The following is a 27,762-nucleotide window of genomic DNA, read 5'->3' as shown; positions in this document are numbered from 1 at the left end:
CGAGGGAGGTGGTTTTGCGATGTGAGCCTGTAAAGCAGCTAAAGTGCTGACTGTATTTCAGCAGCAACACGTCTCACTAGAATAGAGCACTGTGTTAATCTTTACAATCTCCTGTCAACCTCACAGAGATCCGGAAATTGAAAAAATAGACAGAGTAGAGAACAAAGCCATTTCCCAGGCTCCAACTATTTTAGCAGAAACTGAAGAGGTGAATATACTGTATTATTATGAGTTCTGTAATTGATATACATAAGTGAGGTGTGTTGATTGATTTACTGTCAAAGCACTTTGTAAAAAAAAAACATCTGATGTAAAAAAAAGTGTTATATAAATGCATTGGATTGATATAGGCTACTGATTTATATTGTGCAGGTGTTGACCTGATCAGATCACTCACCAGTCCCATTGAGGTGTCTGTGTTGGTTGTCTCCCAGGCGGCAGGCGTGGTGGTGGCTCTGCCGTCCGTCCCCGCCCTCTGATCCCTCAGCTTCACCCCTGTAGGACAGCAGGGCGTGGCCCACCCTGGGTGATTTCTCCAGGTTAGGCACACTGCCTCCGGCAGGGATACCACCCTCCTCCCCATTGGTCAGGCAATTCTCCTCTGAGAGCAGCTTCTTGTCATCCTCTTCTGTCTCAGAGCTCATCTCCACCACATTCTCATATGTCAGCACTGCAAGACACAAACAAAGAGACCCTGTTAGGTTTCTAAAACAACATCCGCCTAACTCGGTTCTGATGGTAGGAAGGAGAAAGTCACATTCCTGCTTTGAATAGTTTGGGGAGCTTTTTATACAGACCAGACAACCTAGGAACCAAATGGACAGCTTATAATATTACATCCCTGAACCTTGATAAAAAAAAATGTGATTCAGGCTGAACTCAAGGGCCTTTCACGGTAACCTAGAAACATGTCCACTTTGGTGGAGATGAAAAATACTCTGATAAAGGTGCATGAGAAAAGCAGACATAGGTCCAAAAGAAAACGAGGGAGGTGGGAACAAATAATATAAGAAAATGTAAAAGCCATGACATCATGGGAACTAGGCGCAGGAAAAGGGGCCCTCAGGGATAGAAAATAGAGCACAATTTTCAGGTTCATTTTGAGTTCTGTGTATGCCTAATAAAGCAATATTTCGCAAAGCTTTCATGCATGTTATCTCTGGAGGGCGCTGCCAACTCCAGATAGCGAATGGGAAGTGGCTTAAAATGATGTGTTTTTGAAGTCAATTGCTTGTTTGGGGATATTATTTGGTTCCCCTCAACAGTTTTTGGAAACCATAAACCTTTACATCCCAACGGCATACCATTCCCGCACACGTTCCCATGGAAGAGAATAAAAAATATTTAGTTTTTTTATTTTACTTTTCCCCTTTGGGTACATGGAGATTAGGCATTGAATATCTGTTCATAATATGATCTTTGTCTGACTGTATGGTTCGGCACTTGCCTCCTGGACAACTGCACAACAGGTGCAAATTAAAAAGGGTAAGCACGGTGGGCTGAAATCTGCTGACCCGGGCTGAATTCCAAGAGCAGTGGAGGGGGGTGTAGGGCGTGGGACAAAACCCTCTTTAATAAGAGGTGTGACCACATGGATTTAGGGTGAGTTCAGACAGGGTAATGCCCTCTCCGATCAAAAAAATAAAAGAAAGAGAGACAGAGAGAAAGAAAAGGCTGAAAAGTGAGACGTGAAAACACGTTGTGTGGTCTAGGTATATGTTGGATATAATATGACTTCATTGAACAGCTTAACCTCGCGCTCACCCTCACACACCCTCCTTTCTTTAGTCCCGCCACTACAGCAACAGCAGTGGATTTGCCTTTTCGCTGAATGCAATATATGACCCTTTAAAAAAATATATATTCTGAGCTAAGAGCAGTTTGGGAAAGACCAGTGACAAGACCAGCTGGCATCCTATCCACTTAAGAAATTGTGTTTTTGCCATCTAGACTTGAGCGTGTTATGATGCCACAGACAATATGTAGGCACATTTACTTTAGGAAAGGATATTATTCAACTAATTTCTTCCTGGAAAAAGAGAGAGAAAGATGCATGCTTCCCATTCCTAGAATAACTCACCGGCCAACAAAGATAAATGTCTGCGGGGAAAAACACGAAGACGACTGTTTGTTTGTTACTTTACTTATGTTGCTCAGATACTTGGCCAGTGTGTGGCTGTTTTCCATCTGTGTTGCGGTGGGCGGTAGGCGGACGAAGAAAATTCAGTAACCTCCCAAACAAAAGCAATTGATTGAACTGTTTGTCTCCATGGTCACATGGTCTAGTAGTGTTACAGGACTAAAGCTACAGGCTAAAGACTACAGAGCCGGGTTCCTCTCTAGGTTTCTTCCTAGGGAGTTTTTCCTCGCCATGTGCTTCTACATCTGCATTGCTTGCTGTTTGGAGTTTTAGGCTGGGTTTCTGTACAGCACTTTGAGAAAAGTGCTTTGTAAATACATTTGATTGATTGATACAGGCTGGGATCTCAGTTGCTGTGTGTCTCTAAATCAATAGTTCTGGTTGGAAATGATTTTCGACATGCTACCGATACGTACAAGCTGCCATTACTCTTGATGGTAGTTAGTAAACCATTTTCTGTAGGTTTGCGTTAGGATAAAGCAAGTTATAACAACCCTGCCACAGAGAGAGCCAGGGAGTGAGTGTGCTTTGTCTCCGGTGACATCTTTGATGGAGCGCCACCCTTCGCTCTGTCTTGTCGCACCTCCATTGTGTGTGGAACGCCGCCGTTCCGACCTGCTGAACTCACAGAGATCCATTGTCTCCGCCCGTCATCTATCCATCGATCGATTCATTGTGCTCATTCAAGGATCCCGAAACAAAGCAGCAACAATGCTTGCTATTTTCATCAGACTGCTCTCTCTCTCTCTACCTCTCCCGCTCTCTGTCCCTCTCTCAATGCCTCTCTCTCGCTCCCTCTACTGCTCTCTCTCTCTCTGCCTCTCCCGCTCTCTGTCCCTCTCTCACTGCCTCTCTCTCGCTCCCTCTACTGCTCTCTCTCTCTCTGCCTCTCCCGCTCTCTGTCCCTCTCTCACTGCCTCTCTCTCGCTCCCTCTACTGCTCCTCTCTCTGCCTCTCCCGCTCTCTCCCTCTCTCACTGCCTCTCCTCGCTCCCTCTACTGTCCTCTCTCTCTGCCTCTCCCGCTCTCTGTCCCTCTCTCACTGCCTCTCTCTCGCTCCCTCTACTGCTCTCTCTCTCTCTGCCTCTCCCGCTCTCTGTCCCTCTCTCACTGCCTCTCTCTCGCTCCCTCTACTGCTCTCTCTCTCTCTGCCTCTCCCGCTCTCTGTCCCTCTCTCACTGCCTCTCTCTCGCTCCCTCTACTGCTCTCTCTCTCTCTCTGCCTCTCCCGCTCTCTGTCCCTCTCTCACTGCCTCTCTCTCGCTCCCTCTACTGCTCTCTCTCTCTCTGCCTCTCCCGCTCTCTGTCCCTCTCTCACTGCCTCTCTCTCGCTCCCTCTACTTCTCTCTCTCCCCCTCTCTCTCTCTGCTGCTCTCTCTCTCCCTCACTCTCTCTGCCTCTCTCTCTCCCCCTCTCTTTCTGCCTCTCTCTCTCCCCCTCTTTCTCTCCCTCGCTCTCTCTGCTACTCTCTCCCTCTCTCTCTCTCTGCTTCTCTCTCTCTGCTTCTCCCTCTCTCTCTCTCCCCCTCTCTTTCTGCCTCTCTGTCTCCCCCTCTTTTTCTCCCTCGCTCTCTCTGCTACTCTCTCCCTCTCTCTCTCTGCTTCTCTCTCTCTCTGCTTCTCCCTCTCTCTCTATCCCTCTCTCTGTCTGCCTCTCTCCCTCTCTGTCCCTCTCTCTCTCTATTTTCTCTCCATCTCTCTCCCTCTCTGTGTCTGCCTCTCACTCTCCCTCTCTTACTCAGCTCCCCTGAATGAGACATGAGCTCCGAGTCAAACTTTTGGGGGTCTCTAAATAATCTTAATTTAACCATTCACCTATTTCTTTAAAAGGAAGTGGTTATTTTGAAAATAAAACCACCCCCGCCTCTCTATAATGGTTTACCCCATTTATTTATACATGGCTGCACAAACCGTCTCCCTGTCCATGAATGGTGCAAATTCTATAGAGGAGGCGCTGTCCACTCAGTAGTGCTGAATTTCAGCCTTAACTGAGCTCACTTAAAAGCATAGATTTTCCAAAATAGCCTATTAGTCTAATCCAATTCATTAGATTTATCTGTTATTTTATCATTGTTTGCTTTTCTCAGTCAGCTGTTAAGGGCGCTCATTTCTTTGTTTTTCAGGTGTGTGTGGGTATAGGTGTTCTCCATGGCCACAAGAAGTCAACCATCTATTTAACTTTATTATTTTCTATCAAAATGTGTTTTCTTTCCTGGATCAGCTGATGATGGTCGACAATATCACTAGACAACTAGACGCGCATCCAATCCATCCAGCTAGATTTTCGAGTTCCCAGTTGTTTTGTTACGCGAGATAAGCAGTTTTTTCTGAAACCTGGGTGTGTTCATATTGTGTAAAATTGCCTCGGCTGAGATGGTAGGCTACCAGCAGTGGTGCAAGCCAAGTCAAGGGTAAATACAGGTGAACGCTGTTTACCCACTTTTTTCAGAAATTTGCATTGAAAGTATAGGGAGCGTACATTTTTTTCACCGCGACCCGCAATCAGAGTTTAGCCTCTTTATTTAACACACTAGGCTAGATCACTGGCTACAAGTAGGCCTATGTAAAGCTCATGGTAATACACACTGTAGCCTAGGCTAGTAAATGAACTGTGTGTTAGGGTGACTGACCATGATGTTTTTTCCTGTGACTCTTCCGGCCTCAATTTCATGTGTTCCGACAACAAAGACAGTCAATTTGTCAGCAAGACGAAATCACTGAACGTCATTAGGAACACTTTCTGGTGTTTTGTTAACAGATGTTCATTTACATTCATCAAATGTCGCAAGAGCACACGCAGTGCACTGTTTGGATAGTGGAGTTATTTCGGAGTGGATGAACATGCACAGGTAGCCTACATTTTATAAGTGATTTTTTTTTGACAGTCAGATAATATAAGGTCATTCATTTCTACTGTTACGTGACATCTTTACTATTTGTCCCATAAAAAAAGAGCCCCTCCCCCCGTAAGCAGTGTTCCAAGCCGTGCTGTGTTGGCCGTCACAGACACACCTACGCCTGCTAACAGTTCCATCTGAAAATGATCACCGAGTCTCCATCAGAGTATCATGTTCATGTTGCTGTCCGAATCATCTCTTGTATTTATCTCAACTCAAACATTATTTCCCCTTGATTCCAGCCTAGCTTTTAGTTTGGTACAGCGGGGGGTTAATATAAGCCTAGCATTTAGTTTGGTACAGTGGGGTTAATATAAACCTATTATTTAGTTTGGTACAGCGGGTTAATATAAGCCTAGCATTTAGTTTGGTACAGTGGGGTTAATATAAACCTATTATTTAGTTTGGTACAGCGGGTTTAAGATAAACCTATCATTTAGTTTGGTACAGCGGGGGGTTCATATAAACCTATCATTTAGTTTGGTACAGCGGGTTAATATAAACCTATTATTTAGTTTGGTACAGCGGGTTTAAGATAAACCTATCATTTAGTTTGGTAAGCCTTGCTGTTCTGCGTGTCTGAACTCAGAAACAATGTTTCACTTTAGAATTGTGATCTCTGTAATAAGTTAGTACCGTACATAGAGTGAACGGTGCCCAGACGAGACAACTTTTTTTTGAGCAAGTCGAAATCACTCATCAACGTCAATTATCATGGACATATCCAAGTAATTGAATGAAAGCTCTAACAAACAAAAAATGCAGTTAGGTTCATTGTTTGACGTGACTGAGTTAGCTGAAGTTGGCGAGCTAGTTAGTGACACGAACATTAGCTGTCCAGCCTGCATAGCTACCAATTTGTTTAGAATGGACGACCTGACCTGTTGAACTATGCAACAGGAATGAATGACTGGCTCGCGTCTGTAGCAACATGACCAAAATAACTAACAACAAGATTTTGGTCCGGACTATATTTTCTGGTGGAATAATAAAATTGTATGAATTAACTTATGAAATTAACGTTTTAATGAAAATATATAATTCATTGTTAAAAAAAAAAAACATGTCAGGCTGAACAACGCCATTTACCTGTGACTGTATTCATGATACAGCACAGCCTCTTGTGGCTTATTTAAGCAATGAGGCATGAGGGCGTGTGGTGTATGGCCAATATACCACGGCTAAGGGCTGTCCCTATGCGTGACGCATCACAGAGTGCCTGGACACAGCCCTTAGCTGTGGTATATTGGCCATACACCACAAACCCCCCCCAAGGTGCCTTATTGCTATTATAAACTGGTTATCAAAGTAATTAGAGCAGTAAAAATAAATGTTTTGTCATACCCATGGTATACGGTCGGATTTACAATGGCTGTCAGCCAATCAGTATTCAGGGCTCTAACCACCCAGTTTAAAATATTTAAATAAACCCCATCCTAATTTGAATACAGTACAAATCCACTAAATCCTATGAAACAGACATCCCAGTATCAAGACTATTAATACAACTGTTTGTTTCAATATGAGCTAAATGCCTTTGAGGAGCATGTAAATGTGCTAACTAACAGGTGCATACCATACCTGTCACATATCATATTAATTCCGTAAAAGATAACCCTGTCCACATCATCGCCTGTCCCACAGCGCGTCCTCAGGCTCTGCAGAGACCACACCTGCCCTCTCCTCTCCTGAGGGAGGCTTCCTTCCTCGTCGTCCATTTTAAACAGCCCCGCAGTTCAACAGACACATCAGACAGAGCCCTTGCATATGCCATGAGGCGCTAGTATCTACTCCATACAGTCTCTTTCTCTCTATCTCTCTTCCTTTCTCTGTGTGGCTCTTCCATGAAAAAAGCCATGTTTGATATGTGTTTGATATGATCATAAAAATAAATAGACATGTTTCAGGTCTACTGCTGGCTCCAGGTGATCCGCACGCTCTCCTCTCTCTCCTGTCTGCCGCTACCACTGCTTGGATAATGAGAGATGAGGTGGAAGCTACCGGAGGAAAACTGCTCTCTCTGTTCTACCTCTCTCTCTTTTCTCTCTCTCTCTCCCTCTGCCTGTGAGTGGTGCAGATCACCTGAGCGAACAACTGGAGGGGAAAGGGGAGGGGAAGGTGGAGGGGCAGGTGAGGGGGAGAGTGAGGTGGAGGGGAGGGGGGGGGAGGGGGAGGGGGAGGGGGAGGTGGAGGGGTAGGTGAGGGGAAGAGGGAGGGGGAGGTAAGGGAGAAGGTGAAGGGGCAGGTGAGGGGGAGTGGCGGGGGAGGGGGAAGGTGAGGGGGAGGGGAGTGAGTAGGTCAGGAAGCGTGGTCTGAACACTGTGGAAATGAGGTGTCTGCCTTAGCTACTGCAGGCTGGAAGTGGTCCAACATCCATCTAATGATAATCCCAGGCAGACAGGTAGGGATTTTCCACACACAGGGAGGTGGGAAATAAAGGTGTAATATTATTTCCTGAGAATGTTACATGGAAATAGCCTACAGTATGAATGATTTGCCATAATACCGTAACTACTCGCAGGGAAGTGAAATGTAGATGTTTCCCATACAGTAGCTGTTGCATTGTTTATCAGCTGGCAAAGTAGGCAGGAGACTTTACAAGATGTGTGGTGTGTGTGTGTGTGTGTGTGTGTGTGTGTGTGTGTGTGTGTGTGTGTGTGTGTGTGTGTGTGTGTGTGTGTGTGTGTGTGTGTGTGTGTGTGTGTGTGTGTGTGTGTGTGTGTGAACGTCAGGGGTATAACAGCCAAGAGGAATGGGGTGGTTCCATTGTGCCAGTGCCTGCCGTGAGGCAGAAACAGTAGCCTGCCTCTAATTGAATTAAACTCCCATTTATCAAGGGGGTCCTAAGCCGGAATTTATCGAGGGGGTCCTGAGCTGGAATTTATCTACGGGTCCTGAGCTGGAATTTATCTAGGGGGTCCTGAGCTGGAATTTATCTAGAGGGTTCTGAGATGGAATGTATCTAGAGGGTCCTGACCTGGAGAAAAGGAGAGAGAAATAAGAAAGAGAGAGCAAGAGAAAGATTTACTCCGGCACCCAGATGGCCCACCTTTCCCCTTACTCCCTCCCTGCTTTTCTCCCTCCCTGCTTTACTCTCTCCCTCCTTTCCTCCCTCCCTCCTTTCCTCCCTCCTTCCTTTATTCTCTCCTTCCTTTCCTCCCTCCCTCATTTCCTCCCTCTCTCCTTTCCTCTCTCCCTCCTTTCCTCCCTCCTTCCTTTCCTCCCTCGCTCCCTCCTTTCCTCCCTCCTTCCTTTACTCCCTCCTTGCTTTATTCTCTCCCTCTTTTCCTCCCTCCCTCCTTTCCTCCCTCCTTCCTTTACTCCCTCCTTCCTTTCCTCCCTCCCTCCTTTCCTCCCTCCTTCCTTTACTCCCTCCTTGCTTTATTCTCTCCCTCTTTTCCTCCCTCCATCCTTTCCTCCCTCCTTCCTCTCTTCTATTCCTCCTTTCCTCCCTCCTTCTTTTCCTCCCTCCTTCCTTTCCCCCCTCCCTCATTTCCTCTCTCCCTCCTTTCCTCCCTCCTTCCTTTACTCTTTCCTTGCTTTACTCCTTCCCTCTCTCCTTTCCTCTCTCCTTCCCTCCTTTCCTACCTCCTTCCTTTACTCTTTCCTTGCTTTACTCCCTCCCTCCTTTCCTCTCTCCTTCCTTCCTTTCCTATCTCCTTCCCTTATTTCCTCTTTCCTTGCCTCCTTTCCTCTTTCCCTCCTTTCATCTCTCCCGCCCTCGTTTCCTCCCTCCCGTTACGCAGCCATTTGTGGCCTGCCTGAGCACATGTCAATCCTCTAGATAAATGTTCAAGGCCCCTACTGGCCCCCTACCATCTCCCTACAAGCTCCCTACCGGATCCCTACCGGATCCATACCGGCCCCCTCACACAAAAAGCCAAATAGTCTTCCTTTGCAAGACTGGAGGAAGTTAAAGATAGAAAACTTTCAAAACGGTTCCTTCACATGGTGGCTGAAGGAAAGCCAAAGCCTTTAGAAACAAAGACCAAATCAGACAGAAGGGTGATGTCCTCACACGGAAAGGATTACAAAGAAAAATACAAAGGAGTGACTGATGATCAACCCACATGAGCAGATGAAAGAGAAAATAAGAGGCAGAGTACAGAGTACTGAGTACAGAGGGAGGATTTAGTTTGATCATTCTGTAGAGTCATGGACTACTGTAGATAGATATTTATTTCTGTTTGGAGTGAATACGGGTCAATTAATATGCAAATGTAGGAGCAGTTGTGTAGTAGTCAGATGCCTCCTGTGTGATTCTATCTGGCCGGTCGGTCTCTAGCTGTATAGAACTGTTACAGCACCACAAACACACCACAAACACATCACAGTCTTTTCTCAGAACAAACAACGCTACCGGTTACAAACCTGGACTGAAACTAATGCCCTATGAAAGGCAGCCATTCTGCACATATACTTTACACCGTTGGGTCTTTAAACAATTCCTTTGTTCTGTAATAAACTGCCAAAATAACTGCCACGATCAATTTGGGCTTTTCATTTGCTCTGTGATGTTGACCTGAATTCACTTAACTAAATGGATTTTGCTCTTGGCTGCAGGTTAGCCATCGATTTCACGCTAATGCTATTTTCAGTATGACGATGAGGTGCTCCATATTTTGCATTGATTTCAGCTGAAAAACAAACCCAATAGGACAAATTATCCTTGTTTTGAGTGCATCTATATATTAAATCGAGCCCAGACTCTCTCTCTCTAAATCTATGAATCTATCTCTCACTATATATATATATATATATATATATATATATATATATATCGTATATATACATTACCAGTCAAAAGTTTGGACACACCTACTCAATCCAGCGTTTTTCTTTATGTTTACTCTTTCCTACATTGTAGAATAGTAGTGAAGACATCAAAACCATGAAATAACACAAATGGAATCATGTCGTAACCAAAAAAGTGTTAAACAAATCAAAAATATTTTATTCAAAGATAGCCACCGTTTGCCTTGATGAAAGCTTTGCACACTCTTGGCATCATGAGGTAGTCACCTGGAATGCATTTCAATTAAAAGGTTTGCCTTATTAAAAATTCATTTGTGGAATTTCTGTCCTTAATGCATTTGAGCCAATCAGTTGTGTTGTGACCAGGTAGGGGTGGTATACAGAAGATAGCACTACTTGGTAAAAGACCAAGTCCATATTATGGCAAGAACAAGAACTTTGAACGTTTCTTCAAGTAAAGTCACAAAAACCATCAAGCGCTATTGTAAGGTTCTGTATTTATTTTCTTAGTCAACCTTGTGTTCTGTTTCATTGTGTTCTTGAACGTAGCCCTGTCTTTCATTTTTGTTCAATGTTTTCACCTGTTTTAGTTAATCACTTGGTGTCATCAGCTCCTTATTTAGTTCAGTTCATTATTGTTGTGCCTTTGTGAGGCATTGTCCGTTTTGACTCTTCTAAGCCTTTTCCAAGCTCGTTTGTGAGAACCAGCTACAGCCTTCAGTCCTAGTTTTGATTCACCTGCCTGGTTGCCTACCTGTGTATGATCATTATCTGCCTGTGACCACGATTCCTGCCTTCTGCGAAGGCGAAATAAACACCTGCTGCGCTCTACGCGTGAATCTATACCTTTTTCTCCCTGTGTATTCATTATAGCTATGATGAAACTGGCTCTCATGAGGACCGCCACAGGAAAGGAAGACCCAGAGTTACCTCTGCTGCAGAGGATAAGTTCATTAGAGTTACCTGCACCTCAGATTGCAGCCCAAATAAATTATTCACGGAGTTCAAGTAACAGATACATCTCAACATCAACTGTTCAGAGGAAACTGTGTGAATCAGGCCTTCATGGTCAAACTGCTGCAAAGAAACTACTACTAAAGGACACCAATAAGAAGAAGAGACTTGCTTGGGCCAAGAAACATGAGCAATGGACATTAGACTGGTGGAAATCTGTCCTTTGGTCTGTTGAGTTCAAATTTGAGATTGTTGGTTCCAACCGCGGTGTCTTTGTGAGATGCAGAGTAGGTGAACGGATGATCTACGCATATGTGGTTCCCACCGTGAAGCAAGGAGGAGGAGGTGTGATGGAGTGGGGGTGCTTTGCTGGTGACATTGTCTGTGATTTATTTAGAATTCAAGGAACACTGACCCAGCATGGCTGCCATCACATTCTGCAGTGATACACCATCCCATCTGGTTTGGGCTTAGTGGAACTATCATTTGTTTTTCAACAGGACAATGACCCAAACCCATCACATTCTGCAGTGATACACTATCCCATCTGGTTTGGGCTTAGTGGAACTATCATTTGTTTTCAACAGGACAATGACCCAAACGCATCACATTCTGCAGTGATACACTATCCCATCTGGTTTGGGCTTAGTGGAACTATCATTTGTTTTTCAACAGGACAATGACCCAAACACATCACATTCTGCAGTGATACACTATCCCATCTGGTTTGGGCTTAGTGGAACTATCATTTGTTTTCAACAGGACAATGACCCAAACGCATCACATTCTGCAGTGATACACTATCCCATCTGGTTTGGGATTAGTGGAACTATCATTTGTTTTCAACAGGACAATGACCCAAACACATCACATTCTGCAGTGATACACTATCCCATCTGGTTTGGGCTTAGTGGAACTATCATTTGTTTTCAACAGGACAATGACCCAAACGCATCACATTCTGCAGTGATACACTATCCCATCTGGTTTGGGCTTAGTGGAACTATCATTTGTTTTTCAACAGGACAATGACCCAAACACATCACATTCTGCAGTGATACACTATCCCATCTGGTTTGGGCTTAGTGGAACTATCATTTGTTTTCAACAGGACAATGACCCAAACGCATCACATTCTGCAGTGATACACTATCCCATCTGGTTTGGGCTTAGTGGAACTATCATTTGTTTTCAACAGGACAATGACCCAAACACATCACATTCTGCAGTGATACACTATCCCATCTGGTTTGGGCTTAGTGGAACTATCATTTGTTTTTCAACAGGACAATGACCCAAACACATCACATTCTGCAGTGATACACTATCCCATCTGGTTTGGGCTTAGTGGAACTATCATTTGTTTTCAACAGGACAATGACCCAAACACATCACATTCTGCAGTGATACACTATCCCATCTGGTTTGGGCTTAGTGGAACTATCATTTGTTTTTCAACAGGACAATGACCCAAACACCTCACATTCTGCAGTGATACACTATCCCATCTGGTTTGGGCTTAGTGGAACTATCATTTGTTTTTCAACAGGACAATGACCCAAACACATCACATTCTGCAGTGATACACTATCCCATCTGGTTTGGGCTTAGTGGAACTATCATTTGTTTTCAACAGGACAATGACCCAAACACATCACATTCTGCAGTGATACACTATCCCATCTGGTTTGGGCTTAGTGGAACTATCATTTGTTTTCAACAGGACAATGACCCAAACACATCACATTCTGCAGTGATACACTATCCCATCTGGTTTGGGCTTAGTGGAACTATCATTTGTTTTTCAACAGGACAATGACCCAAACACATCACATTCTGCAGTGATACACTATCCCATCTGGTTTGGGCTTAGTGGAACTATCATTTGTTTTCAACAGAACAATGACCCAACACACCTCCAGGCTGTGTAAGGGCTATTTGACCAAGAATGAGAGTGATGGAGTGTTACTTCAGATGGCCTCTACAATCACCCAACCCCAACCCAATTGAGATGGTTTGGGAGGATTTAGACCGCATAGTGAAGAAAAAGCATCCAACAAGTGCTCAGCATATGTGGGAACTCCTTCAAGACTGTTGGAAAAGCATTATTCATGAAGCTGGTTGAGAGAATGCAAAGAGTGTGAAAAGCTGTCATCAAGGAAAAGGGTGGCTACTATGAAGAATCGATTATATAAATATATTTTGATTTGTTTTTAAAAAAAATGCTTCCTACATGATTCTGTATGTGGTATTTCATAGTTTTGATGTCTTCACTTTCATTCTACAATGTAGAAAATAGTACAAATAAAGTAAAACCCATGGATGTGTAGGTGTGTCCAAACTTTTGATTGGTACTGTATATATCTAGATTGTGACTTGTTACGTGTTCTTGTACTGAGGCTAAATGTGATTTTCACCTCTGTGGTGCAGATGGCACCAGAAGGGGCCATTAGAACATTAGGAGAGTTTTAAACCATGTTTCACAATCAGAAAAACAAGTTGCTCGTGACATTTCCAGGCGGAGGAAGGAGGAGTGGTAATTCTGCCTGATCTGATTGGCATGTTAAAACAAGGCCCTGCTGTCAGAGTGGCAAGTCAAGACAAAATAACACACATAGTAGTCATCGCTCTACTCGGCTCTGCTCTGCTATCAATGTAGGTAGTCTTGTTTGTGCAAAGTTTAAATCTCACAGAGACTCGTAAATATTGAGGAGCTGTTTAATTTAACATGACCTTTTGGAATGTTGGAGCTGCAGTTAAATCCTACACAAGAGCAATATTTTCATAAACCCTGGAAACTATGTTTGTTATCTCTCCTTTTATATTATTTGTAGCCTAATAAGAGACCTATCCCTTCCACTCTCTATTTTCACACACACACACACACACACACACACACACACACACACACACACACACACACACACACACACACACACACACACACACACACACACACACACACACACACACACACACACACACACACACACACACACACACAGAGGAAGCCGGTGACAGCAGCAATGCGTGTCTAACTTTGTGTTGCAGGTTGTGGTGATGGTCTGTGCCTGGTTGGTCCTGCTGTCCTCTCTCTCCTGCTGAGCCTCTGTTCAGACTCCACTTCTTCCCTGCCATCATCAATTGCAATCAATCGATCAAATGTATTTATAAAGCACTTTTTTTTTTTTTTACCTTTTTGTCTTTTTCAAATCAGCCAATAACTGTTATGGGGATCTTTGTTGATCACACTCACGGGGTGTGTGTGTGTGTGTGTGTGTGTGTGTGTGTGTGTGTGTGTGTGTGTGTGTGTGTGTGTGTGTGTGTGTGTGTGTGTGTGTGTGTGTGTGTGTGTGTGTGTGTGTGTGTGTGTGTGTGTGTTTATTGGTGAGACACTAGAGTGGAAAATAAATGACCTGGCCTAAATATATGCACATTTGGATGAATACATGTAATCAGTGTGAAATGAATTTATCTGAAGCTGATTAAGAGCATTAATAAATGTATCCGCAGTGCTGGTGCCATCTGATAGTGCCTTACTCTTCCTGTCAGATGTATTAGGCTGCTACAATAACATAAGTTGCTGTTGGTATATATTACTATTAGCTCTTTTGTTATCCTTCATGAAAAACTAAGCAAACCTAAATTGCAGTTAAGTACTGCCCCAGAGTACTTTGTTAGCTGTTTTACGTCTCATTATGAGAGAGAGAGAGAGAGAGAGAGAGAGAGAGAGAGAGAGAGAGAGAGAGAGAGAGAGAGAGAGAGAGAGAGAGAGAGAGAGAGAGCACGAGGAGCATCTCTGGTCTGTGGTAACTGCAGTCATACCATGCCAGTGACCAGCTGGCAGTGTAGGGAGCATTCATTCAAAGATGTCTGTGTGTGTGTATGCACACTTGCATGTGTGTGTGTTTACCCGCATGAGTGATAGTAATTGCCCACTATTGAGCAACAGCAAATAAATCCCAGCAGCTCTTTCACATGTTGATGACACATCTGCTCTCCTCCTCCTCCCACCCTCACACACATATACCATGCCAGGATCCATGTCACCTGAATAACATCCCCACAAGGTACAAAACATAGGCTTCCCTTCTGTCCCCTAACCCCCTATTAATCCCCAAAGGCTCTGTGGCCTATGGACTCTCTGAAAGGCTACATCCACCAGGCCACATCCACTAGGCCACATCCACTAGGCCACATCCACTAGGCCACATCCACTAGGCCACATCCACTAGGCTACAACCACTAGGCCACATCCACAAGGCTACATTCACTAGGCCACATCCACTAGGCTACATCCACAAGGCCACATCCACTAGGCTACAACCACTAGGCCACATGCACTAGGCCACATCCACTAGGCCACATCCACAAGGCTACAACCACTAGGCCACATCCACAAGGCTACAACCACTAGGCCACATGCACTAGGCCACATCCACTAGGCCACATCCACAAGGCTACAACCACTAGGCCACATCCACAAGGCTACAACCACTAGGCCACATCCACTAGGCTACACCCACTAGGCCACATCCACTAGGCCACATCCACTAGGCTACATCCACAAGGCCACATCCACTAGGCCACATCCACTAGGCTACACCCACAAGGCCACATCCACTAGGCTACATCCACTAGGCCACATGCACTAGGCCACATCCACTAGGCTACATCCACAAGGCTACCACCACTAGGCCACATCCACAAGGTTACAACCACTAAGCCACATCCACAAGGCTACAACCACTAGGCCACATGCACTAGGCTACATCCACTAGGCCACATCCACTAGGCTACATCCACTAGGCTACATCCACAAGGCCACATCCACTAGGCTACAACCACTAGGCCACATGCACTAGGCCACATCCACTAGGCCACATCCACAAGGCTACAACCACTAGGCCACATCCACAAGGCTACAACCACTAGGCCACATCCACAAGGCTACAACCACTAGGCCACATCCACTAGGCTACACCCACTAGGCCACATCCACTAGGCCACATCCACTAGGCTACATCCACAAGGCCACATCCACTAGGCCACATCCACTAGGCTACACCCACAAGGCCACATCCACTAGACTACATCCACTAGGCCACATGCACTAGGCCTCATCCACTAGGCCACATCCACAAGGCTACAACCACTAGGCCACATGCACTAGGCTACATCCACTAGGCCACATCCACTAGGCCACATCCACTAGGCTACATCCACAAGGCCACATCCACTAGGCTACATCCACTAGGCCACATCCACTAGGCTACATCCACAAGGCCACATCCACTAGGCCACATTCACTAGGCCACATCCACTAGGCCACATTCACTAGGACACATCCACTAGGCTACATCCACTAGGCTACATCCACTAGGCCACATCCAATAGGCTACATCCACTAGGCCACATCCACTAGGCTACATCGACTAGGCTACATCCACTAGGCTACATCCACTAGGCCACATCCACTAGGCCACATTCACTAGGCCACTTCCACTAGGCCACATTCACAAAGCCACATCCACTAGGCTACATCCACTAGGCCACATCCACTAGGCCACATTCACTAGGACACATCCACTAGGCTACATCCACTAGGCCACATCCACTAGGCTACATCGACTAGGCTACATCCACTAGGCTACATCCACTAGGCCACATCCACTAGGCCACATTCACTAGGCCACTTCCACTAGGCCACATTCACTAGGCCACGTCCACTAGGCTACATCCACTAGGCTACATCCACTAGGCCACATCCAATAGGCTACATCCACTAGGCTACATCCACTAGGCTACATCCACTAGGCCACATCTACTAGGCCACATCCACTAGGCCACATCCACTAGGCTACATCCACTAGGCCACATCCACTAGGCTACAACCACTAGGCTACATCCACAAGGCTACAACCACACTGTAATATTATCTGTCAGTTAACCTGGCCAGGGTATCTGTTGTCAAAGAGATACAACAGCTCACATCTATAACCAAAGGGATTTAGGGCATCTGTGAATGTCTTTTAGTCAGGGGCTGAATGAGTGTGTGTGAGTTCTTAGGATACCTGGAAAGGTGATAATTAGAGCAAGTGGATAATTAGGCTGCAGCTTACGCCACTCAAATAGGGATCTGGCTTGCACGCTGCTAAGCTATGGAATCCCCTTGTACCCTAAACACACACACACACACACACACACACACACACACACACACACACACACACACACACACACACACACACACACACACACACACACACACACACACACACACACACACACACACATACATACATACACACGGTCTGTACAAGCCATTAACAATGCTCCAGGACGGACGATTATGAGCTTAGCTGCAGTGAATATTTGAAGCACCATTGTTCCTGCCACTTTCTCTGGGAGACCATGAAGACTATAAAAACTTGCCTTTTCCACTTGGGGGTTCCTCCGGGGAGAGAACCGCGGATCAAATGATCATCCCAGATAGAAGTCGTATCAACTCTGTCGACCCCGTAACTCAGGCATCGTCATGGGCATGGCTACAGACTCGAGACCAAGGTGGGGGTTGGGTGGCGGGGCATTGTGGAATCACAGGACAGGGACATGCATTAACTACGACCTCTTCTGCTCTAATGTGAAAACATAAAGTTGCTGGGTGAGCACTAGGAGTCACAGAACGTTCAGAAATAACTATAGAACTATAGAACTATAGAACTATAGAACTATAGAACTATAGAACTATAGAACAGCGTTGCGGGGAGACTTTTAGGGCCTATCAACTACTGTGTATTTCTTATGAAAGTCAAGATGACCCGGCTCCTTGTGGAGATGTCTGGGCACGCTTAACCTGATCATTTCTCAACTATGCAGACGGAGAATCTAAGAATGGAGAAAATCTCTGCGGAGAAGGAGGCTTCAGGAGAGATCAGGGCAGTAGCGTTGCCGTTGGTTTCCATAGCCAGCCAACCTGTTGGCAGCTAGGGCTATCATTATGGCTGCCATACCCAGCCTTTCCCCGATGCGGTCCACCATTTTGAAAACAAAAAGGAGAGTCGCTCTGTAATTCAACCTGACTGGTTCTGATTTCTTCAAATTCAACAGCCTGTGAACAGTCTTTCTGGGAATGGGGAGGTTTGGGGTGCTGCTCTCAACTTCAAACATGCAAAAAAATGAAATGTCTCAGAGCTCCCTATTAAAAGTGAGACCATGGCCGTGCTTTATCTTGTAGGTGGCTCCTTATTTCTGACGAGAGCCCCTTTGAGTAACACTATACCTCACCGGGGTTTAGAGAAACTGACCGACGCTGGTGGTCCTTTACAGTCTGACAAAGGCAACAAATTAGCCCCTTGCAGATAGAGGAGTGTGAAAACATCAGAGAGGAAAGAGAGAGAAAGAGAAGTGTATTTTGCCACACTGTTTTGTTATTTTCTGTTATGTACCGCCTAGTTTCACCCTGGCGTGTTTTAGTCTCTATGTGTGTGTTCTTGTCAGCCCTGCTGCCTTGTGTGCAAGGTGTGAAAAAGTGAGTTCCTCTTTGAACATGTCACGGGATGACTGCTATGTAGCACAAAACACTTCTGAGGGGAGCTTAATCAGGTTTTGGCACCTTGAGCTGGTCTGGCTGTTCTAGAGGGAGCATTAACTGTGGTTCCCCTCGCTCCTTTGCTTCATACCACCCCAACCAGCTAACACAATATAACACAATGCCCCTCACAATACATCAAACATTGAGGAGTAACAAAACAACAACAATACAACTGTTTTCAGAGTCTAGAATATGTTATTAGATATTACACTGTAATTATTCAATCTTACTGTAATGTGCTATTAATGTGATATGATGTCAGTATTTAATGAAGCCACATGTTTTAAAGTTCAGTCAGTTCTGTATGCATATGCCACGTAACAGTTCCAGCACCCAGTCCTCTCATCTCAAGGGACCAGTAACATTTCTGCAACGGTGAGTCTCTGAGTCACTGCTGTGTCTCCCTGATAAGAGTCTCTGAGATAGATATCAAATGGGCACGGCGTGGGTGTGTGTTTGTTTCAAGTTTTAATGTCACACGCACAGGTACAGGGAAATGTCTTTCTGTCAAGCCCTACACCCAACAATGTAGTAAACAATGTAGTGCTAAAAACAGCGTCAAGTCGAACAAAAACAAGAAATAAGAACACGAGTAAGAAGCTATATACAGGGACAGTTCCAGGGTCAGTAGCTATATACAGGGACAGTTCCAGGGTGAGTAGCTATATACAGGGACAGTTCCAGGGTCAGTAGCTATATACAGGGACAGTTCCAGGGTCAGTAGCTATATACAGGGACAGTTCCAGGGTCAGTAGCTATATACAGGGACAGTTCCAGGGTCAGTAGCTATATACAGGGACAGTTCCAGGGTCAGTAGCTAGGGACAGTTCCAGGGTCAGTAGCTATATACAGGGACAGTTCCAGGGTCAGTAGCTATATACAGGGACAGTTCCAGGGTCAGTTCCAGTTCCAGGGTCAGTAGCTATATACAGGGACAGTTCCAGGGTCAGTAGCTATATACAGGGACAGTTCCAGGGTCAGTAGCTTCCAGGGTCAGTAGCTATATACAGGGACAGTTCCAGGGTCAGTAGCTATATACAGGGACAGTTCCAGGGTCAGTAGCTATATACAGGGACAGTTCCAGGGTCAGTAGCTATATACAGGGACAGTTCCAGGGTCAGTAGCTATATACAGGGACAGTTCCAGGGTCAGTAGCTATATACAGGGACAGTTCCAGGGTCAGTAGCTATATACAGGGACAGTTCTAGACTAGTTCCAGGGTCAGTAGCTAGGGACAGTTCCAGGGTCAGTAGCAGGGACAGTTCCAGGGTCAGTAGCTATATACAGGGACAGTTCCAGGGTCAGGCTATATACAGGGACAGTTCCAGGTGTGTGTGTGTGTGTGTGTGTGTGTGTGTGTGTGTGTGTGTGTGTGTGTGTGTGTGTGTGTGTGTGTGTGTGTGTGTGTGTGTGTGTGTGTGTGTGTATTTTGGAGTGTCAGTGTGTGTGAGTGTGTAGAGTCCTGTGAGTGTGGATGGCAGGGAGCTCAGCCCCAGTGATACACTGGGCTGTCCGCACCTCCCACGGTAGAGCCATGTGATCGAGGGTGGTGCTGTTGCCATACCAAGCGGTGATGCTGCCAGTCAAGATGCTCTCAATGGTGTAGCTGTAGAACGTTTTAAGGATCTGAGGGCCCATGACAAATCTTTTCAGCCTCCTGAGGGGGAAGACTGCGGGCGTGTGGACCATTTTAAGTTCTTAGTGATTTGGACACCGAGGAACTTGAAGCTCTCGATCCACTCCACTGCAGTCCCATCAATCATCTCCTTGGTCTTACTGACGTTGAGGGAGAGGTTGTTGTCTCGACACCACACTGCCATGTCACTGACCTCCTCCCTATAGACTGCCTCATCATTGTCGGTGATCAGGACTACCACCGTCATGTCGTCAGCCAGCTTGATGATGGTGTTGGAGTTGTTTTTCAAAATGTATTTAACCTTTATTTAACTAGACAAGTCTGTTAAGAACACATTTTTATTCACAATGACGGAGTACCCAAACCCAACTTGTACAACACTGGGCCAATTGTGCGGTGCCCTATGGGACTCCCAATCACGGCCGGTTGTAATACAGACTGAAATCGAACCAGGGTCTGTAGTGACGCCTCTAGCACTGAGATGCAGTGCCTTATACTGCTGTGCCACTCATGGGTGAACAGGGAATACAGGAGGGGACTAAGCACACACCCCTGTGGGGCCCCTGTGTTGAGGGTCAGCGTTGCAGAGTTATTGTTGCCTACTCTCACCACCTGGAGTCGGCCAGTCAGGAAGTCCAGGATCCAGTTGCAGAGGGAGGTCTTACATTTACATTTTAGTCATTTAGTAGAAGTTCTTATAAAGAGCAACTTACAGGAGCAGATAGGTTTAAGTGCCTTGCTTAAGCTGACTACCACCATTCCTGTTCCCAACAACTCTTAAGGCTTCATGCCATAATGACTACCGTCCTGCAGCACACATCTGTAATAATGAAGTGATTTGAAAGGCTGGTTATGGCACACATCAACTCCATCATCTCAGACACCCTAGACCCACTCCAATTTGCATAACGCCCTAATAGATCGCACAATCTCAATTGCAGTCCATACTCATATAGATAAGAGTAATATCTACAGTGTGTGAAAATGCTGTTCATTGACTACAGAGTTCAACACCACTGTCCCCTTCAAACTCGTCACAAAGCTTAGGACCCTGGGACTGACCCTCTGTGGCAGGTAGCCTAGTGGTTAAGTGCATTGGGCCAGTAAATGACATGTAAATGACATGTCCCCGAGCTGAATAGGTGAAAAATATGTCGATGTGCCCTTAAGACATGCTGATTACAGACTGGGTTAAGGAGAGTTTGAAAATGACTGTGAATATGCCTGCCAGCTGTTCTGAGCATACTCTGAGAATGCATTAAGTTCGTCAGGTAGAGAGGCATCGTTGGACAGATCATGGCTGGGTATTCCTGTGTTATCCGTAATGGACTGTAGCCCTTGCCACATGTGCTGGGCTGCTGTGTACTATATTGTATTGTTCTTTTTCCTCGTTTGATGACTCTGCGGAGGTCATAGCAAGACTTATTGTACCTGTTCCTGTCCTCAGCCGTATCCTCAGGGTTGTCTGCGATAGCCCTGTGTGCGGTAGGTAGCCTGTCCTTTATCTTAGTGCCAACCTCAGTGTTAATCCAGGGTTTTTCATTGGGGAAGCAGCGAACCTTTACTGTTGGGACAACATCCTAATTAAGCCGGTGACGGAGGTGGTTAGCTCGTGATGTCATCGGCGGAGTCTCGGAACATATTCCAATGAGCGCTAGCGAAGCAATCCTGTAGCATAATCTCTGATTCTGATTATAATTTCTCAATGGAGAGGCTCACGGTCACTTCCTGTTTGAGTTTCTGCTTGTAAACAGGAAGCAGGAACGCAGAGTCATGATCTGATTTGTCGAATGGAGGACGAGGGAGGGCCTTGTATGCTTGCTCGTGAGTAAAGTGAAAGTGGTCTAGGACTTTATCTCCCCTAGTGACGAAGAAGATGTGTTGACTGAAGTTGGGCGTCACGTGTCTTAATGACCCCAAATTTAAATCGCCGGCAACAAGAAAAGCAGCCTCCGGGTGCAAATTTTCCTGCTTGTTTATAGCCTTGTACAGTTTGTTAAGTCCCAGCTTGCTGTGTGTGTGCGTATGAGTGGATGTAAGTGGGTGAGTGAGTGTGCCCTTCAGCTATATTTTAACGGATTTTACTGCCATGCTAGAACCTCCGTTCCTAACTACCCAGACTCCTTGTTCCGGTCAAACGCTAGGCCACACCCACGGATGTTAGTTTCTTCTCCACAATGACTCTGTATCTGAGTACCTCCCAGACCCTTCACCGAATGCGAACACATTTGGGCCGTCTGATTGGTCCAGAAACCGATGGGTTGGGTGAGAGCCAAAACATACGTTGGCTTTGATACACTGATTGTTTAGAGGCAATCCAATCACTGATGACTTTGTTTTGTACAAAGCCCCCTTCACCACAAACAACAATGACGCCAGTCTCACACTAAAGTATGTAGCGAACAACAGAGCAGTCGGAATCATTTAGTGTGAGTCGTCAGGCAAAGGGACTGCAGTTTGTGTATGCGTGAGTTTGCATGTCCATGTATGTGCAATGTGTGAATGTGAAAAACGAGAGATAGAACAAGTAATAAATATGGAATTGAGCACACCAAACCACAGAGAAGGTATACAATTCCCTTTGGAACTTCTGAACATGTGCTACATACAGTTGAAGAAAAATGCATCTACGCATTCAATCAATCATCAACTGCTAGAAAGAGAGGTAGGAAAGAGCTACATACCCTCACCACGCTGGAATCTAGGTTGCCTAAGAGAAGACTGACTTAAGTCAAGTTGAACTGAATAATGTATGTTTTAGGCTTTACAGGCAGCCCACCAGCCTCTCTGGAGGGACAGGGAAGGAGGCCTACTTCCAAAATGTCTGAATTATTAATCTTCCCAGGTGGAAAAAGACTTAATCCTTGTTTTAATCATTTTTACAAAAGGAAGCAAAGGTTTTTAATTTCAAATCCCTTCGATGAATACACCCTCCTTCCCCTTCCAAAAAGTAAAATTATAAATACAAAACAAGTTCCATACAAGAATCAGCTTCTCAAAATGAATCTATGGAACTGCTATAAAGTTCCCGAATGATAGATTTACTCAAGCATTTCACACCAAATAATTCAAGATTACAGGTGTAAAGAAATGTGTATCTTAATGTAACCCTCAGAGTAACGGCAAAAGACTAAGTGGATAGTTTTCTGACCTCTATCCATTTTATACGTCTGTGTCTGCCTGTTTGGCTCCTAGCCGTCTCTCTTTATTGGCCCCTGTAGAATCATAATCGTCAGCCGGCCCTAAATATGAAACATAATCTTGTTTGTAGATGATCTTATTTGTGAACCTTGGCTGATAGAAATCTCCCTCAAGTGAGCACCCTTTAGTGGGTTAGCACAGAGCTTTGTAGCAGGACGTTGAGGGTGGGTAGGGATTAGAGGACCCTAGAGAATGTTATTAGGTTTTTATTTGAGTTATTTTAGTATGGTGGGAGTGGAACAAGAGAGAAGAGGAGGGGTGGTGGGAAGGGTCATGATGATTTCAAAATCAACATGACCCTTTCAGTTCTCGAAGCAAAAAAAATACATGATCATTTCTGTTTCAAGTCTTCATAAGGCTGTTTGAAATGTAAAATAACTCAGCTACATGAGACCTTTCTGACACGCAAAAAGCCAAAATCCCTCGTACACAGTGCCATAACAGGAATCATCTGTTTAGTAAAGGATAATAAGTGGCACTGTGAAGACAGTGCATGTGTCCCAAATGGGACCATTTGTCCCATAGGGCTCTGGTCAAACGGAGTGCACTATATAGGGAACAGGCCCATAGGGCTCTGGTCAAACGGAGTGCACTATATAGGGAACAGGCCCATAGGGCTCTGGTCAAACGGAGTGCACTATATAGGGAACAGGCCCATAGGGCTCTGGTCAAACGGAGTGCACTATGTAGGGAACAGGGTGCCATTTCGGATGCATCCAGTTTAAGGGATTTAAGGCGGGGGGGGGGTTACAGATTACTTGTATGACAGCATTTGCAATTATCCCGGGATGAATCATGACAAAGATAATACATGCACCCTGCCTAATGAATATTCTAGATTGGCCACTCCCTGATCCTAACGAGGGACCAAGCCTTTAATTACCACGGATGGCTTCAACTTCATCATCACACACTGCAACATGGAAGTGTACACACAAGGGTGCTCGCACACACACAGACACAGACACAGACACACACACACACACACACACACACACACACACACACACACACACACACACACACACACACACACACACACACACACACACACACACACACATACACATACACATACACACATACACACAGGGGCATGCACGCACACACACACACAAACACAGACACAGACACAGACACACACACATAGACACAGACACACACACATACACACAGGGGCATGCACGCACACACACACACACACACACACACAAACACTGTGTATTGCTTCACATTCGACACTATAGTTCCTCTCCCTGTCGACCAGACAAACACCACATTTGGCATGTTGCGAAGCTGGTACATTTCCTGGAAAACACAGTTTGGAGTAATGAAACTGCTGGTTTTGCTGAGGGGGTCAGTTTGGCCAAACACTGCTCAAGCTTTACATGGTGGTATGACTACAGAGCAGGCCAAGGCAGCAGTCATACTTTCTGATCAGCAGTCATACTTTCTGACCAGCAGTCATACATTCTGACAAGCAGTCATACTTTCTGATCAGCAGTCATACTTTCTGATCAGCAGTCATACTTTCTGACCAGCAGTCATACTTTCTGATCAGCAGTCATACATTCTGACAAGCAGTCATACTTTCTGATCAGCAGTCATACTTTCTGATCAGCAGTCATACTTTCTGACCAGCAGTCATACTTTCTGATCAGCAGTCATACTTTCTGACCAGCAGTCATACTTTCTGACCAGCAGTCATACTTTCTGACCAGCAGTCATACATTCTGACCAGCAGTCATACATTCTGACCAGCAGTCATACATTCTGACCAGCAGTCATACTTTCTGACCAGCAGTCATACATTCTGACCAGCAGTCATACTTTCTGACCAGCAGTCATACTTTCTGACCAGCAGTCATACTTTCTGACCAGCAGTCATACTTTCTGACCAGCAGTCATACTTTCTGACCCAGCAGTCATACTTTCATGATCACCAGCAGTCATACTTTCTGACCAGCAGTCATACTTTCTGACCAGCAGTCATATTTTCTGACCAGCAGTCATACTTTCTGATCAGCAGTCATACTTTCTGACCAGCAGTCATACTTTCTGATCACCAGTCATACTTTCTGATCAGCAGTCATACATTCTGACCAGTAGTCATACATTCTGACCAGCAGTCATACTTTCTGACCAGCAGTCATACTTTCTGACCAGCAGTCATACATTCTGACCAGCAGTCATACTTTCTGACCAGCAGTCATACATTCTGACCAGCAGTCATACTTTCTGACCAGCAGTCATACTTTCTGACCAGCAGTCATACTTTCTGACCAGCAGTCATACTTTCTGACCAGCAGTCATACTTTCTGACCAGCAGTCATACTTTCTGACCAGCAGTCATACTTTCTGACCAGCAGTCATACATTCTGACCAGCAGTCATGCTTTCCGACACCCTTCACTCACATAGGATGAAACAGTAGGTGCTTCAAGGCCTACTGTAAAGGGTGATCCAGTATAACATCTCAAAGCTTCAAAAGGTTCCACCATGAAAAGTGCACAGAAATAAATACACTTGTTTTCTTTTCAGGTAAAATGTCAAGCTTGAAAGTGAGTTTGTATCTTGGCAGCCAGTCGTTTGACCCTGTGACACACACACACACACACACACACAAGGTTATGTGGGTATGTTTTTCAGTGACAGGGACTGAGAGGCTCGTCAGGATTGAGGAAAAGATGAACGGAGGAAAGTACAGAGAGATCCTTGATGAAAACCTGCTCCAGAGAGCTCAGGACCTCAGACTGAGGCGAAAGTTCACCGTCTGACAGGACAACAACCCTAAGCACACAGCCAAGTCAACGCAAGAGTGGCTTTGGGACAATCCTCTGAATGTCCTTGTGAGGCCCAGCTAGAGTCCAGACTTGAACCTGATCGAACATCTCTGGAGAGACCTGAAAATAGCTGTGCAGCAACACTACTCATCCAACCCGACAGATCTTGAGAGGATCTGCATGGCAGAATGGGAGAAACTACACAAATACAGGTGTGGCAAGCTTGTAGCATCATACCCAAGAAGACTCGAGGCTGTAATCACTGCCAAAGGTGCTTCAACAAAGTACAGAGTAAAGGTTCTGAATACTTATATAAATGTCATATTTCAGTTTTTTTTTTTTTAATGAATTTGCAAAAATGATGAGTATGACACCATAGAAATAACAATTACTGAAAACGTCAATAAGCCTCAAATAGATAGACAGTCTGATACGACACCCTCCTCTCCCCTTCTCTGTGACAGTAATACCCGGTAAATAAGGATGAAGGATAAACAGGAAATGAGGTACACGCTGTATGTCAATTCTAATGGATGTGGCCTGTCCTAGATCAGAGCACTTTGCCCTGCGGTGCCACCTTTGGAGTGACAGATGTGTGCATCCTCCATGTGACCTGGGAAAACGACCCCTTACTGTCACCGACCTCCGGGCCCAGTGTGGGTAATTTGTCCCCTGTTCCCATTCTACACTGTCGATGTCGCTAGCCAGGCTGAGGTGAGGGGAACTGACAAGCGTTCAGTCCCCAAGGCACAACTTTCCAGTCAAGTGGATCGGAAGGCTGGGGGATAAAACAAATCAAATAAATGACTTATGTATTGCCCCCCACTTCCACTCCCAAACAATGTAGACTTATCCTGCTGGCTCTCCATCGCTCTCTCTCTCACAGCAAGCATCCAAATGTATTTTATTACCCTGATAGCATTTGACCTTAAAAATCATGTTTTGACATAAGGGTGCTAACATAATGACATTGGTTAAGCACTGGAATTACTGCTGAACAGTAACCTTTGCAGAGCATTTCACCTAACCTACGCTACCATTCTTTCAACTCCCCTGTGCAATGTCCTCTGATTGTCATGGCGGAGCTGTAGCCTTAACAAGCTGAATAAGAGGAGAGGAGAGGAGAGGAGAGGAGAGGAGAGGAGAGGAGAGGAGAGGAGAGGAGAGGAGAGAAGAGTGAAGAGTGAAGAGAGAGTACTGGTGCATCATTCTTTGACAATAAGAGCTGGGGGGACATGGAGTGCGGTAAAACGGGGATAGGGGAGAGAGGAGGGGGTGTTGGTGGAGAGAGGAGGGGGTGTTGGTGGAGAGAGGAGGGGGTGTGGTGCAGGCACAATGAGCCCAGTGTTACTGTGATGTGCTCACCATTTGTGCCGCCCTCCTATGAGGTATCCCACTTCCGCCTAGGGCAGGAAAGCTGCCTAGCTGTATGCCTGATATAGGCGAAGGACACAAAGACAGACGCACTGACTGAATGAATCAAACTGGGCCAGATAACATTTAAGGACAAACTACTATAATAATCATAATCAAAAGATAGGTGGATAAAGGTGGAGGATATTAGCAAGGTCTCTCTTGGGAAAGAGGTATTCTGACCTCAATGGGATTTCCTGGTTAAATCAAATATTGCCGATCCCAGTAATTCCAATATTTTCTAAAAGGCTCAAGCTGGATGATCTTGGCCCAGCTGTGTGATCCCAGATCCAGCGGTAACACTTCCTGTCTCACATCTAGGCCTACCACCTGATGCCAAAAGGATTTGTGTCCAAAGTCTTTGTGTCGAGCTGAGCTGCCAGAGAAGTCAGT

General features: G+C 45.4%; 1 protein-coding gene across 4 annotated transcripts in view; it reads right to left on the bottom strand.

The window, feature by feature from the left end:
• LOC118382210 (zinc finger E-box-binding homeobox 2-like) overlaps positions 1-27,762 on the bottom strand; it is an 80,732-nt gene that overhangs the window by 14,807 nt on the left and 38,163 nt on the right. For 3 of the 4 annotated variants that reach the window (XM_052522940.1, XM_052522937.1, XM_052522938.1), the window contains exon 3: positions 398-670. In XM_052522940.1, coding sequence (XP_052378900.1) covers positions 398-670 — 273 coding nt within the window. Of the gene's footprint in view, positions 1-397; positions 671-6,615; positions 7,001-27,762 lie in introns of those variants that run through there. The other variant, XM_052522939.1, reaches the window with a different exon arrangement.

Source organism: Oncorhynchus keta, chromosome 7 (assembly GCF_023373465.1).
Source record: "Oncorhynchus keta strain PuntledgeMale-10-30-2019 chromosome 7, Oket_V2, whole genome shotgun sequence".
Classification (NCBI taxonomy): domain Eukaryota; kingdom Metazoa; phylum Chordata; class Actinopteri; order Salmoniformes; family Salmonidae; genus Oncorhynchus; species Oncorhynchus keta.
The sequence above is the reverse complement of the archived record's forward strand: the minus strand, read 5'-3'. Positions and strand labels throughout refer to the sequence as shown.